The sequence below is a fragment of the Osmia bicornis genome, chromosome 11 (genome assembly GCF_907164935.1).
Source record: "Osmia bicornis bicornis chromosome 11, iOsmBic2.1, whole genome shotgun sequence".
Taxonomy (NCBI): Eukaryota; Metazoa; Arthropoda; class Insecta; order Hymenoptera; family Megachilidae; genus Osmia; species Osmia bicornis.
Window position 1 is genome coordinate 1507304 of NC_060226.1, and position 13719 is coordinate 1521022.

General features: G+C 36.9%; 3 protein-coding genes across 7 annotated transcripts; 2 read left to right on the plus strand and 1 right to left on the minus strand.

Moving 5' to 3' along the window:
• Positions 1-104: 104 nt before the first annotated feature.
• On the plus strand, positions 105-4960 carry LOC114879995 (zinc finger protein 85-like). Of its 5 annotated transcripts, XM_029195510.2 has the most exons (4): positions 105-1117; positions 1344-1728; positions 1807-2279; positions 2348-4960. In XM_029195510.2, exons 2-4 carry the CDS (start codon positions 1647-1649, stop codon positions 4028-4030), a joined length of 2238 nt encoding a protein of 745 aa, XP_029051343.1. In that variant the 5' UTR covers positions 105-1117; positions 1344-1646; the 3' UTR covers positions 4031-4960. The 5 variants fall into 5 exon arrangements, with proteins under 5 accessions (XP_029051343.1, XP_029051339.1, XP_029051342.1 ...); XM_029195506.2 differs by having other exon boundaries at positions 1344-2279; XM_029195509.2 differs by having other exon boundaries at positions 105-1078; positions 1344-2279.
• LOC114879997 lies at positions 4884-7119 on the minus strand. The gene is made up of 2 exons (XM_029195512.2): positions 6892-7119; positions 4884-6499 (listed from the first exon to the last, which is right to left on the minus strand). Exon 2 carries the CDS (start codon positions 6461-6463, stop codon positions 5162-5164), a length of 1302 nt encoding a protein of 433 aa, XP_029051345.2. The 5' UTR covers positions 6464-6499; positions 6892-7119; the 3' UTR covers positions 4884-5161.
• Positions 7120-10511: 3392 nt separating this feature from the next.
• Positions 10512-13654, plus strand: LOC114880005 (26S proteasome non-ATPase regulatory subunit 2). Its single transcript, XM_029195533.2, has 4 exons — positions 10512-10743; positions 10835-11559; positions 11637-13207; positions 13281-13654. Exons 1-4 carry the CDS (start codon positions 10666-10668, stop codon positions 13580-13582), a joined length of 2676 nt encoding a protein of 891 aa, XP_029051366.2. The 5' UTR covers positions 10512-10665; the 3' UTR covers positions 13583-13654.
• Positions 13655-13719: the final 65 nt, after the last annotated feature.

Sequence of the window (13719 nt, forward strand, 5' to 3'; positions counted from 1 at the left end):
TTTTTGAATCTATAGTTTTTGATGCAGAGAATCCAAAAATGCAAGTCTTAACTTTAGGAATCCAATGGTTAAAAAGTTATAAGCGTGTAAAGTTTGATATTTTTAGCGCATTTGCTACGTTACTGTGACGCCATATTGACTTCTTGTCCAATGAACGGTGTCGCTATCAGCAAGCAGCAGGTGCCGACCACTTTAGCGGGTTTAGTCAATTCGTAAATTTGATACTGCCCGAGTTAGTTAGGTTTATATTTATCTTTAAGAGAGGCTACAGCCCATACATTTGCTTATTGCTTCTACTGTATCAATTTTATGAGTAATTTAAATACAGCTAGAGATGGAACTCGTACCTAACAAAAAATTTGGTGTCCCCTAAAGTAAAGTTTAACCTGACCCCTGTGGCTCGGGGGGATTAGAATACGACCACGGTATCCCCTGCCTGTCGTAAGAGGCGACTAAAAGGGGTCACACACACACAGACTCAAGCAAAAAATTGTAAAAGTATGGCAAATGTATGAAACAATGTAAAATGCAAAAGGGAATGAGATTTGAAAAAAGGCGCGTAAAGCGCGCGTGGCCGAAAATGTTCGTTGGGCAAAAGGGGACAGTAAAAGTCCCCCAAGTACGCCACCCGGAGGAAACGGGATATAAAAATGCATCCTTTTTTCCCGAACCGGGGAAAATTAAAGTAAAGTAAAGTTTAACCTCATATTCTATGAAAAAAAGCGTTAGTTATAATCCTTAGTACAAGCTCCTATTATTGAAATCCCTCCACAAGGGGTTTTGCCACGTTGTTCAGCACGGCTTAGAGTCGGCTCTTTTTGCCCTTAACCTAGTGATTTTATCGAGGATGTAATGGCAGTACTAATAAGCTGCTTGGATGGATACTCGTGTGATTCCACGAAAACCCGCTGTGAAAATTCATGAAAATGGCAAAGAAGCGTTCGCGTACGAATGGTAAACAAAACTAGGAAAACCTGTGTACAGAAGAAAGATATTAACAAATTTCTAAAATGTAACTTTGAATCAGACATAAAGATTTAATTGTGGTGTAAAGTCAACATTATAGTCGGTAACTCAGGTTAAATTTTCTGCTGTTTAATAGTTAAGGAAAATAAAGGTGTTACATGAATGTTTATTTTAATTACATATTACAAATAAATAATTTACACGTAGTCAATAAAGTTAGGGAGAACACTTTTGTACATTCAGCATATATTCATGTTATTTTTCATTTTGATTCAGTACAGTTTATATCTCAGAAGCACAGTTTATAATACTTAACCTTTGTTATCATTCTTATTTTTCAACAGTATTGTATCTAATATATTTATTTATTTTAACAGATTTTAATACATTAGGACATTAAATAATGGAAACAACAAAAATTAATAAAGTATCAAGAAATACGTGTAATCTGCTACATAAAAAAATTAGTATTAGATCTTTTAAGCATGATGTAAATTCTTATCAAGAGGTATTCATTTGTACCCTTTTAAAAGAAGTATTTAATCACAAATTGTGATAAGCAGTAAAAAGATAAATATAGGGATATAAGACACATGTTGGAGTTATATGGAATAATTGTATAAAACCTTATGGTCTTCAAATAAAGTACAGTTATATGATTCATATATAAAACTGGAAAAATGTATTCAAATAACATCACGAACAGAAGATTATATCATAGAGGACAAATTGATGTAATAGATATGCCAGTACAATTCACATGTAATTATAAATATTTTTTTGTTTATGAAGATCAAATATCTAAATTTGTAGTATTAAAAGGCTTACGTGAAAATACAGCAAATGAAGTAGCTATAAAGCTCATGGATATATTAACTATTATTGGAGCACCGCAAGTTTTACAAAGTAGAAATGGACGTAATTTTGCAGAGCAAGTTGTAAAAGAATTGCGTTTATTGTGGAAGGATTTTATAATACTTCATGGAGAAATTTTAGAGAATAAAGAAAACAGCAGAAATTTTAAGGATTTACTTGAAGATTGGGTACGGGATAACCCAACAAAGACATGGTACGAAGCTTTAAAACATGTACAGATTATGCAGAATTCGACGTTTCATTGTGAAAGCGGAAAAATTCCTTATGAAATATTATTTGGACGAAATGTTCACGTAGAATTTCAAAAGCAAACTAGTACTGTAGATTCAAAAGAAAATATATGGGCAGAAGAAGAATGGTTTAATACGAAAGATGACGGTAAGAAGGATGGAAATGAAAACTTAACTGAGGATTCAAGCATGAGGGATGCAGATAGTGTAAGTAAAATATTAGTAATATAGTAATTTTTAAGTAAATTATTAACAATTTTCTTTTAATTTATTAGTCAAGGGATTTTGACAATGACTCCTACAGTGATGTTAAAGATGATCCTCAAAGAGACACTCCTGGTTTTAATTTTGTTAATGTTAGAAGTGAATCCTTAAATATGCATACTGAAGATTCAACATTTGAGGATGAATCAGTGGCAGAAGATAAAATAAAGATAGAAACTCAAGATTTAAAATGTACAGTTTGTCAGAAACAGTATATGAAGCCTGGTCATTTAAAAAATCATATGAAAACACACATAAAGAGAAGAAAGTTGGAATGCAAACTCTGTAACAAAAAATTTCATGTTTTAAATTTATATGAAAAACATGTAAGGCAATCTCACAAACTCAAATTATTCAATTTGAGTAGAACCAGAAGGAGTAAGGATTTACAAGACGATTCGATGTTAGATGAAAAACCGCCTGAATCAAAGTGTTTTTCGGATGGAACTTTGAGCGATACAGAATCCAATGTAACTGATAAATCTCCGAAAACAACAAAAGAAAGGAAAAAGGTCCCTACAGAGAATCGGCCATTAAAAATGAACGGAGACCCAGGTCTGAAATGTACATATTGTAATCAAAAATTTAATTTTCCTAGTGTACTGAAAAGACACATGCGATCTCACACAAACGAAAGACCGTATATATGTGAAATTTGTAATAAAAGTTTTAAACAATTGGGTCACCTTAGTCAGCATACATTAACGCACAAGGATTATCGTTCTTTCCACTGTACAGTTTGCGGGGTACAATTCGAGACGTTGAGCTCGTTAAAAGTCCACACTCAAACACACAAGGAAGACTATGTTTCAAAAACTAAAGAGCATTTTCGTTTATTCGAATGCGATAATTGTAAGAAAGTGTTCACTACTAAAAGTGTTTTGGAGAGGCACATACTTACCCATTCCCAAGAACGTCAATTCGCTTGTGTAGTTTGTGGAAAAAGATTCAAACAGGCAGGACACGTGAAGTCTCATATGTTGGTGCATACAGGTGAACGAAAGTTTGAATGCACTGTATGCAAAAAGAGATTCAGTCTTTCGAATTCTCTTAAGAAACATATGTACGTACATAATGGGGAGAAGCCATATCAGTGCGACGTGTGCGGTGCACGGTTCCTCGAGAAGAGAAATCTAAATGGGCATCTAATGACTCACACGAACGAGCGTCCGTTTCGCTGTAAAATTTGTGGAAAACGGTATACTTTGGCGGATACTCTGCGTCGCCATATAAGTGCAGCTCATGAAGATGGCCGCACGTATCAGTGTGAAATTTGTGCAAAAATGTTTAAGCAACTTGCTCATTTATCTGTTCACAAAAAGGTTCACAATGATGAGCGACCATTCCAGTGTCATTTGTGCGAGAAAAACTTCAAGCATAAAAATGTGCTTAAATCTCACTTGGCCATACATGCTAATGTCAGGCCATTTGAATGTGATGTGTGTAAGGCTACGTTTGTAAGAAAGACGAATTTACAAACGCATATCGCATCAGCTCATATGAACGAGAGACCGTATGTTTGTAATATATGCGAAAAACGATTCAAACAAATTAGTCATTTAAATGGTCACATTGTAGTACACAGTAATTTAATGCCTTATCAATGTGATTTCTGTGATCGGCGATGTAATAGACTGGATAATTTGAAAAAGCATATGCGTCTTCATACGAAGAACAAAGAACAAATAGTATAAGAGTATTATTCGATACAAAACATTTGCAAATTGTTTCAATGTGAAACTGAAAGTGTATACAGTAATGCTCGGTTGAATTTCACTACGTTCGGAAGCTAGCAGTGAAATTCTCGCGAGCAGGGTAGCGTTTGTATTCAGCTGGGTACAGACGAGCGCGCCGCGGTTGCAACGCGGCATGGAAGCGAACATGTCACGCGGCAATACTGTAATGCCGCGCAACGAACCAATTTCTGTCGGTCTTTTGTGCGAACACAAAGGGGTTCCTTGCCGCATTGTGGACGGTTTTCTTCGGGTTTGCCGCGGCATCTATTTGAGGTGCGTCTGTCTTATTTCTTTTCATTGAATTCATTTCCTGTCCCTGTCTACTGAAATCAGGTTTCACCGAGCTGAGCTGAGCTCGCTGCGCTGACAGGTGGGGGAAGAGTGGGGCTGGATGTGGAAATTTAACCGAGCAGATTTTAGTGAAATTCAACCGAGCATTACTCTATTAACAGTAAAATCAAATTAATTTTAAACTGATTAATTTACGTTCGCATGAAACTTGTAGTATATTATTTGTAACCATGCATGTACTTCTATGTAGCTAGTATACATATACTTGTAGGTTTTACATATTTTTTTATCTTGAGCAGAATCTCATACCACTTATAAAAGTTCTATTCTTTTGAAAAAATGAAAAAGAAACAAACGAAGATTGGTGTAAAAGAAAATTTCACTGTAATGTAGCTACAAGTTTTAATATACTTTGTGTTACTAATTATAAACTTTACAGCAGTCTAAACATAATTAGGATTAAGATGTATAATTTTACTGTATAAATATAGAAGAGAAATTTTTAACTGAAATCAAACCCTTAAGTTATACATGTAAGTACTTTGTGTATTTAAAAAAAATATGAATAGTAAAATACTTTTTATATAGAGTATGATATTTATGCGTTATTTTCTTTTTTTTTTAATAAAAAAAATTGATGCCAATTATTTAAGGACATCAATTAATTAATTAGTTAGGTAACTAGGTGATAATATTATACCGTACATAAGCAACGTTAATATAATATTCGTAGTAATATAATCAACGTGATATTCGTAATAATCCGTCAGGTTTACTAGAATCTAGAACTGTTGTTATTTATTTCTCGGAAGTCTTGAATAAATCTGTCAAGATCGCCTTAGTTCCATTTTGATCTGGTTCGACAACAGTAGATTGTTTTGCTAGTTTGAGCTGGTCCAAACGCTGATATAAAGTGTTTCCGTAGTGTCTCGCACTTGCATACAATTCGATCTTTCCTTTAATCCACTCAGCTCTCCACACGCCATCCCCGTGACATTTTTCCAGAACGCCTGCGAATATCACAGCCAAAAACATATTTTCTTTGGGTGAAAAACCTCTGAGGTATCCGTCGTCAATTATCCTCGCCCAGCGGTAACCATACTGGAGTCTACCTTTTAAAGCGAACGTTTTGTAAAAATTGTCTATAGTTCGCCAAGAAGTCAATGTCTTGTCCAAGAGGGTGTAATTACGCAACATTTTCCAATTTAAATCTAACACCCCCGTGACTTGTTCTATCATCTGGATCATGCCCAAACCGTTGTTTGCCGTATACATCAGTACAGCTTCATTGAGGAACTCAGCCACTCCCGGATTCTTGTAATCTGTTTTTTGTGTTAATGTAAATTCATGCGCGAGAATTGTAAAAATCGCCGAGGTACAAGGCGTCCCTTTGATTAAACCTCTTGTTATTTCTTTTATGCACCTTTCACACGGCGGAGCCCATGGTAACGCGGACCAATCTGTAATTGTGGCCAGTTTGAGGCGAAATTGTTTTTTCAAAAACACATTTGTCATTTGAGTCTGATTCTTGATTGCTGCGCGGAAAAAAGAAACCGCCAAGAAACTAGACATTCGAATAAAAGTTGTTTCCTCTTTGGTGACAACTCCATCTGCTTGAATTTTCCGAAGCAAAGTTTTGACTAGATCTTTGAATCTTTTGGCTTCATATTTATTTTGTTGTTCAGTGGTTACCGCGGTAGCTTGCATGATTAACTGGATAGTTGTTCTCGGTTCGACTTGATTAATAGTTTCACCTAGGCTGGTGTTTGGTTTGTAAAACAATCGTCCTACTACGGATGGTTTCCATATTGTACCATATGAGGTAGTGGCTAGTCCGACCATGTCACATACCGTTGCGGCTAAAGAATCACCAGGTCTTATTGTACCCGAAAAATAGAAATCGTAAAATCTCGCCAAAATCCTTTTCAGCTCTGCTCTTGTAAATATCACATCTGGAAATTTATATTGCACCCGTAGTTCACGTAGATGATCATCACTCCAACCTTCTTTATATGGGGCTGTAGCCGAAGGGATATGGTCGAGTATCTCATCGTCTGTGGCTTCAAATTTCCGTAGCGAAGCTTCCAATTCCAGATCCATAATTATATTTCTCAGTCGTGGTTCTCTCTAAATCACCTAAAAAAACGATAAAATTATATTTACTCTTCTCCGCCAGGATTACTATAAAGGAATAGAAAATTGTCAGAAACGTAGAAATTTTTGTTTTTCTATCCAATTTCTGGAAAAGACGGTTTTGAAATGAAAGAAAAACGCCGACAAAGAAACTGTGAATTGGTTAAACGTATGATGGATCAGATTTACAAGGAATGCGCAATCTATAAAAATTTAATACAAAACGTCGACGGAACGAGATACGGAATTAAAAATTCTCAATTTATCGCCGTAACATGGAAGAGCAAGTAGTTTTGAAAATATAAAATTACCTTACTTAAATAGTTTAATCTAAGAAGTATACATAAACATTCAATTTTAATAAAAATAAAACAATAATAATTAAAAATAATTACCATCTATACAGACAGAACTATTACAAATCTATGAACGCATGTAAGATGATAATATGGACGCCAAAACAGAAACGGTAAGACTAAAACGCAAAAACTAAGAAAGAAACACGGAATAAAAGGAAAGAGCACTAAAACAATTGGGCTGATAATGTTCGTTGGGCGATATGGCGATATAGGGCGGTTCCCTGACGGTAGGGGGGTTCCTTGACGACAGGGGCGTTCCACGGGGTTCCCCACTCAAACGCCACCTCTGGGTAAGAGCCAGAGTAAACCATAGAATCAATCAATCAATCAATCATCAACGCTAAAACCGCAATGTTCTGTTGTGTTGCCAGATTTCGCGGGGATTATAGGGATTTTCAGTCCAAGGGCCGTGGATTAAGTGCCTGTGAAGCGCTAAATATTTCAACCTACATAAAGCTAGCCGGAAGGAATAATAAAATATGATTATTTTTAATTTTTCTTAGTGTATTTCGTTTGTGATTGATTGTGAGTCTATTTTTAACGTTTGTGACAAATTATTTCTTTTGTAATTAGCAATTTTATTTCAGTTGTAACGTGAAACGTATCACGTGAATATGTTTAGAGTGGTATGGCAATACTGCCATGGGAATATTTATCGATAGTCTGTAGTATCGATATGTCTCGAGTGTCAGTCGAGAACCTTTTGTATCGATGGTTATAAATCAAGAGCGAAATTTAAACACCATCTACGCGTACATTTATGTAAATATACAAAGCCTAAATTGTAAACCCCTCGACGTGGGTGATCGAGCTGAGAGACGGCCGGAAATCCAGAGAATGGAATAGTTTCACTTCTAAAATACCTAAAAGACTAATTTATGATAGACCAAAGCCAATTCGTTGTTTTCGACCAAGTCACGAACGGTCCTTAAAAGTAACGAAGTCTTTTTCGATATCCTGTCTTTTCATGCACTCTAAGAGGGTCGTAAATTTCCTCAAGAGTTGCCTTTGGCAAGTACAAGGTCTTGTCGTTTCCTATTTTCTCTGGGTCCTACGCTTTCTCGTAGCACATGTGCGCTGCAACGTTCTAGCGTCTTGGCGGAGCGCCACCACTTCCACGCGCCTGAGGGTGGACCATGGCCAGGAGAAGGGGAGGAGAAGGGGAAAGGAGAAGATGGTGGCCTGCACTAGGGCGGGGGCCACATCCGATGCCGGCACTTCTCGGGCCGCGTGCAGTAGAGACCGGGGCCCCAGCCCCAGACCCCTACGGAATTCCTTTACATCCCTCGTTCCGATTCATCTCTGCATCCCTTACATCCCTGCATCTTTCCATCCCTACATTCTTTTCATCCCTACATTCCTTTCATCCCTACATTTCTTACACCTCTTCATCCCTTAAATCCCTACATTATTATCATCCTTACACTCTTTTCATCCCTACATTCTTCTCATCCCTACATTCCTTTCATCCCTACATTCTTTTCATCCCTACACTCCTTTCATCTCTGCATCCCTTATAATAAATATATTATAAAGACTGCTTCGAGTAAAGGTAAGTACAGGTGAGTTAGTTCCTTTTTCGCCGCCAGAGGGCGCTGATTCGACGTCGAATCAGCGCCCTCTGGTTTTTGAAAGAGGAACTAAATCAAGCCGAAATTTTGGCCCCCTGGCGGCAAAAATGTGAACTAAAATCTCGACCTCGAATCAGCGCCATCTGGTTTTTGAAAAAGGAACTAAATCAAGCAGAAATTTTGGCCCTCTAGCGGCAAAAATGTGAACTAAAATCTCGACATTGAATCAGCGCCCTCTGGTTTTTGAAAGAGGAACTAAATCAAGCCGAAATTTTGGCCCCCTGGCGGCAAAAATGTGAACTAAAATCTCGACCTCGAACCAGCGCCATCTGGTTTTTGAAAAAGGAACTAAATCAAGCAGAAATTTTGGCCCTCTAGCGGCAAAAATGTGAACTAAAATCTGGACATTGAATTAGCGCCCTCTGGTTTTTGAAAAAGGAACTAAATCAAGCCGAGATTTTGGCCCTCTCGCGGCGAAAATGCGAACTAAAATCTCGACCTCGAATCAGCGCCCTCTGGTGGCGAAAAGAGGAACTAAATTTGTATAAAATCGAAGGCCTTATAGCCGCAAAAATTTCAACTCAATTTCATTGAGGTACTGGGACGTATGGAATGCAGGAATATAAGTGATACAAGGATATAAAGGATACAGGCATGTATGGGATGCAGGGATGTAAGGGATGCAGAGATGTAAGGAATGAAAAGAATGCAGGGATGTAAGGGATAAAGAGATGTGAGGAATGTAGGGATCTAAGGGATGAAGCGATGTAAGGATTGTAGGAATGAAAGGAATGTAGGGATGGATAGAATGTAGGGCTGAAAAGAGTGTAAGGATGATAATAATGTAGGGATTTAAGGGATGTAGGGATGGAAAGAATGTAGGGATGCAAAGAATGTAGGGATGAAGTGAATGTAGGGATTTAAGGGATGTAGGGATGGAAAGAATGTAGGGATGCAAAGAATGTAGGGATGAAGTGAATGTAGGGATTTAAGGGATGTAGGGATGGAAAGAATGTAGGGATGCAAAGAATGTAGGGATGAAGTGAATGTAGGGATGAAAAGAATGTAGGGATGAAGTGAATATAGGGATAAAAAGAATGTAGGGATGAATAGAATGTAGGGATGAAAAGAATGCAGGGATGTAAGGGATGCAGAGATGTTAGGAATACTGAGATATAAGGGTTGCTGGGATGTAAGGAATGCAGTGATATAAGGGTGCAGGAATATAGTGGATTCAGAGATATAAAGGGTGCAGATGGAAGTAATAAAATCAACACGTTCGTCCTCCTAAGGAGTTTATTCAATAAGCTAAGAAGATAGTTACAGCAAATTAAATGAACGCAGAAAATAAAATAAGGGTATATGTATGGCTTTAGCTACCTACATGAAGCTAGCCGGAAGGAATAAGAGAAAGAAAAGGAACTCGGTTTACAATATTTATAAATAATATATAATACATAAAAATATATGAAATCATTTATCTTGTTATTTTTGTTATTTTATTATAAAAGATCTTCAGCATAATGACAGTTGCTCCAAAAAATTAAAAGAACTTTTGCCCATAGAATATGAAACATAGAAAATTTAAACGATTTCCGCTATACGTAACACGCCAATACGCTCTCTGTTGGCAAGAGTTCTGAGTATATTTTGCGCATGCGCACTACAATTATTTATTATAAAACAAACTTGTAGATAATTAAGAAATGATTCGCTCAGAAACAATGAAAATGATATATTTGTAATTCTTAAACCATTTCCAATCAATTACAGTTATCAGTTATCACAAAATCTGTTTATTATAAAAAATTACTAAAAAGTTTCGGCTTACATCATGACTGAAATAAAATTGCTAATTACAAAAGAAGTAATTTGTCAGAAACGTTAAAAATAGACTCACAATCAATCACAAACGATTTACAAACGAAATACACTAAGAAAAATTAAAAATAATCATATTTTATTATTCCTTCCGCTAGCTTCATGTAGGTACATATATCCTCTGTAGGTTTCTAGCACTAGCTGGGGAAATCATCCATCTGAAAAACAAATTGGGAACCTTCAAAATAATTTTCCCGAAATAACATACAGAGACGATTCTTATAAGTATCTAATTGATGATAAAAAGCGGTGACTAGCAAGTAGAGGCTACGGTCATTCTAACCTAAACCGTAAGCAGTTGCTAAAAGGAAATTGTATTTTCTGTTCTGTATTCGTTGTATGATATAATTGAAACAAAATGCCAGAGAGCGTAAAAGTAGAGTCGAAGACGAGTAAGGATGTCAAAAACGGAAAGGAGGAGGATAAAAATGAATTGGTAATTTCAGTTAATATTAAAATATTACGATGTTTCGGTGTTTGATGGGAGAAGGTACTAACATTCTTTTTTTAAATGTCATACTTTTTAGTCTGAAGAAGATAAACTCCTGCAAGAGGAATTAACTCACCTGGTTGAACGCCTACAAGATCCCAATACTAGTTTACATCATTCTGCTTTAGAATCACTTCGCAATCATATTCGTGCATCTACAACTTCGATGACCAGTGTTCCAAAGCCTCTTAAATTTATGCGACCTAATTATGATACCATGAAAGCTATATATGATAAGTTGACAGATGTAAAAGCAAAAGAGCTATGCTCCGATGTTATTTCTGTTCTTGCTATGACAATGGGCGAAGGTAGAGAATGCTTAAAATACAGACTCACTGGATCTGCAATAGCTATTGGAGAATGGGGACACGAATATGTTAGGCACTTGTCTGGTGAATTGGCAGGAGAATGGGATGAGCTTTCGGATGATGCGGAAGCTACAAAGAAATTAATTGCTCTGGTACATGAAATTGTACCATATAACATGGCTCATAATGCAGAAACTGAAGCCTGTGATTTATTAATGGAAATTGAAAGACTGGATCTTTTGGAACAATATGTGGACGAAAGTGCATATCAAAGAGTTTGTTTGTACCTAACAAGTTGTGTAGCATACGTAGCAGATCCAGAAAATAGTACTCTTCTTCATGCTGCTGCTAAATTGTATAGAAAATTTGGTCAGTTTCCACAAGCAGTAAGATTGGCTATGCAACTGAATGACTTGCCACTCATCGAAGATATATTTACAAAATGCACGGATCTGTGAGTTGAACTGATATTGAAATTAATTTCATGTAAAAAGAAGAAAAATCCTATTTATCACTTTCTTTTTGTTTCAGTTCAGTGCAAAAGCAATTAGCATTCATGCTGGGAAGGCAACAGATTTTCCTAGAATTACCTGAATCCTCTCCAGAGTACGATGATTTGGTAGAAATAATGTCTAACTCTATGTTAAATTACCACTTTTTGAATCTGGCACGAGAATTAGATATAATGGAGCCGAAAACACCGGAGGACGTGTACAAGTCACATTTAGAGAATTCAAGACCAGCGTTTGGAGGTGGTCAAGTTGATTCAGCAAGACAGAACCTCGCTGCAAGTTTCGTTAATGGTTTTGTAAACGCAGCATTTGGTCAGGACAAATTATTGATAGAAGATGGAAATAGATGGTTGTATAAGAATAAAGAGCACGGAATGCTGAGTGCAACAGCGTCTCTTGGTCTTGTGTTGTTATGGGATGTTGACGGTGGTTTGACACCGATAGACAAGTATCTATACTCCTCTGAGGATTACATCAAATCTGGTGCACTGTTAGCTTGTGGTCTTGTCAATTGTCGTGTTAGGATCGAGTGCGATCCCGCTTTGGCTCTTCTCTCTGATTACGTTTTACATAGCAGTAATATTATGCGTATCGGTGCAATAGTTGGTCTTGGTCTGGCGTATGCGGGCTCAAATCGGGAAGCTGTTTTAAGTCTTTTAGTTCCAGTACTAAGCGATCCCAAATCTAATTGGGAAGTGATAGGAGTAGCAGGTCTTGCGCTTGGAATGGTTGCCGTAGGTTCCTGCAACGCTTACGTTACTACCTCGATAATGCATACTTTGATGGAAAAATCAGAGGCAGATCTTAAAGACACGTATGCACGATTTCTACCGTTAGGTCTTGGTTTGTGCTTCTTGGGAAAACAAGAAGCGGCAGAAGCAATCATTGCAGCTTTAGAAATAGTACCTGAACCTTTCAAATCAATGTCCACGACTCTGGTAGAAGTGTGTGCATATGCTGGTACTGGGAACGTTCTTAAAATTCAACATCTTTTGCATATTTGCTCCGAACATTATGAACCGTCTAATGAAAAAGAGGACAAGAGCGACCGTAAGGACAAAGATAAAAAGGAAGAAAAGAAAGAAGATAAGGCGAAAGACCTTAGTTCTAGACAAGCAATCGCCGTACTTGGCATTGCTTTGATTGCAATGGGAGAAGAAATTGGTGCTGAAATGGCGTACAGAACGTTTGGTCATTTATTGCGTTATTGCGAACCTGTTATACGGCGGTCGGTCCCTCTCGCACTTGGACTTATATCTGTTTCTAATCCGAAATTGAATATATTAGATACGTTGTCGAAATTTTCTCATGACAGCGACCCTGAAGTAGCGCATAATGCAATTTTTGCGATGGGTTTAGTCGGAGCAGGAACGAACAATGCTCGTCTAGCTGCAATGTTAAGACAGCTGGCTCAATTTCATGCTAAAGACCCGAACAATTTGTTCATGGTTCGTATTGCCCAGGGTTTAACGCATCTTGGGAAAGGTACATTAACGTTATCTCCTTATCACAGTGACAGACAAGTATTAAGTCCTGTAGCGCTAGCTGGACTTTTAGCTACACTTATTGGATTCCTTGATGTAAAAAATAGTGAGTATTTATAAACTATTATAGTATTACAATGATTTGGGGTTCATTAAATGGATATAATTTTTGTTTGCAGTCATTCTTGGTCGTTCACATTACTTGCTATACACGTTAGCAGTAGCAATGCAGCCAAGGATGCTGGTGACATTTGATGAAAAATTAAATCCACTCGCTGTACCAGTAAGAGTTGGTCTTGCCGTCGACGTCGTAGGTCAAGCAGGAAAACCAAAAACCATTACTGGTTTCCAAACTCATACAACACCTGTTCTGCTTGCATACGGTGAAAGAGCTGAGCTTGCGACAGAAGAATATATTCCTTTAACTCCGATTATGGAAGGTTTTGTGATTTTAAGGAAAAATCCAGATTTTGTACCTTAAGCGAAAAACATATTTCATATTATATAATAAGTTCTAGTATAAAATATAATAAAAATGATTGTGTATACACAATTTTTCTGGTATATAATTTACAAACTAAATAATAGATTTAAAACTAATGAAAACGACCGAAATTT

Excerpts from the sequence above, each read along its gene's own strand:
- LOC114879997 (XM_029195512.2), bottom strand. The coding sequence starts at position 6,463 with ATGGATCTGGAATTGGAAGCTTCGCTACGGAAATTTGAAGCCACAGAC.
- LOC114879995 (XM_029195506.2), top strand. The coding sequence starts at position 1,647 with ATGTATTCAAATAACATCACGAACAGAAGATTATATCATAGAGGACAA. Across the intron at positions 2,280-2,347 it reads GCATGAGGGATGCAGATAGT|TCAAGGGATTTTGACAATGA; the intron begins GTAAGTAAAATA and ends TTAATTTATTAG.
- LOC114880005 (XM_029195533.2), top strand. The coding sequence starts at position 10,666 with ATGCCAGAGAGCGTAAAAGTAGAGTCGAAGACGAGTAAGGATGTCAAA. Across the intron at positions 10,744-10,834 it reads AGGAGGATAAAAATGAATTG|TCTGAAGAAGATAAACTCCT; the intron begins GTAATTTCAGTT and ends CATACTTTTTAG. Across the intron at positions 11,560-11,636 it reads TTTACAAAATGCACGGATCT|TTCAGTGCAAAAGCAATTAG; the intron begins GTGAGTTGAACT and ends TTTTTGTTTCAG.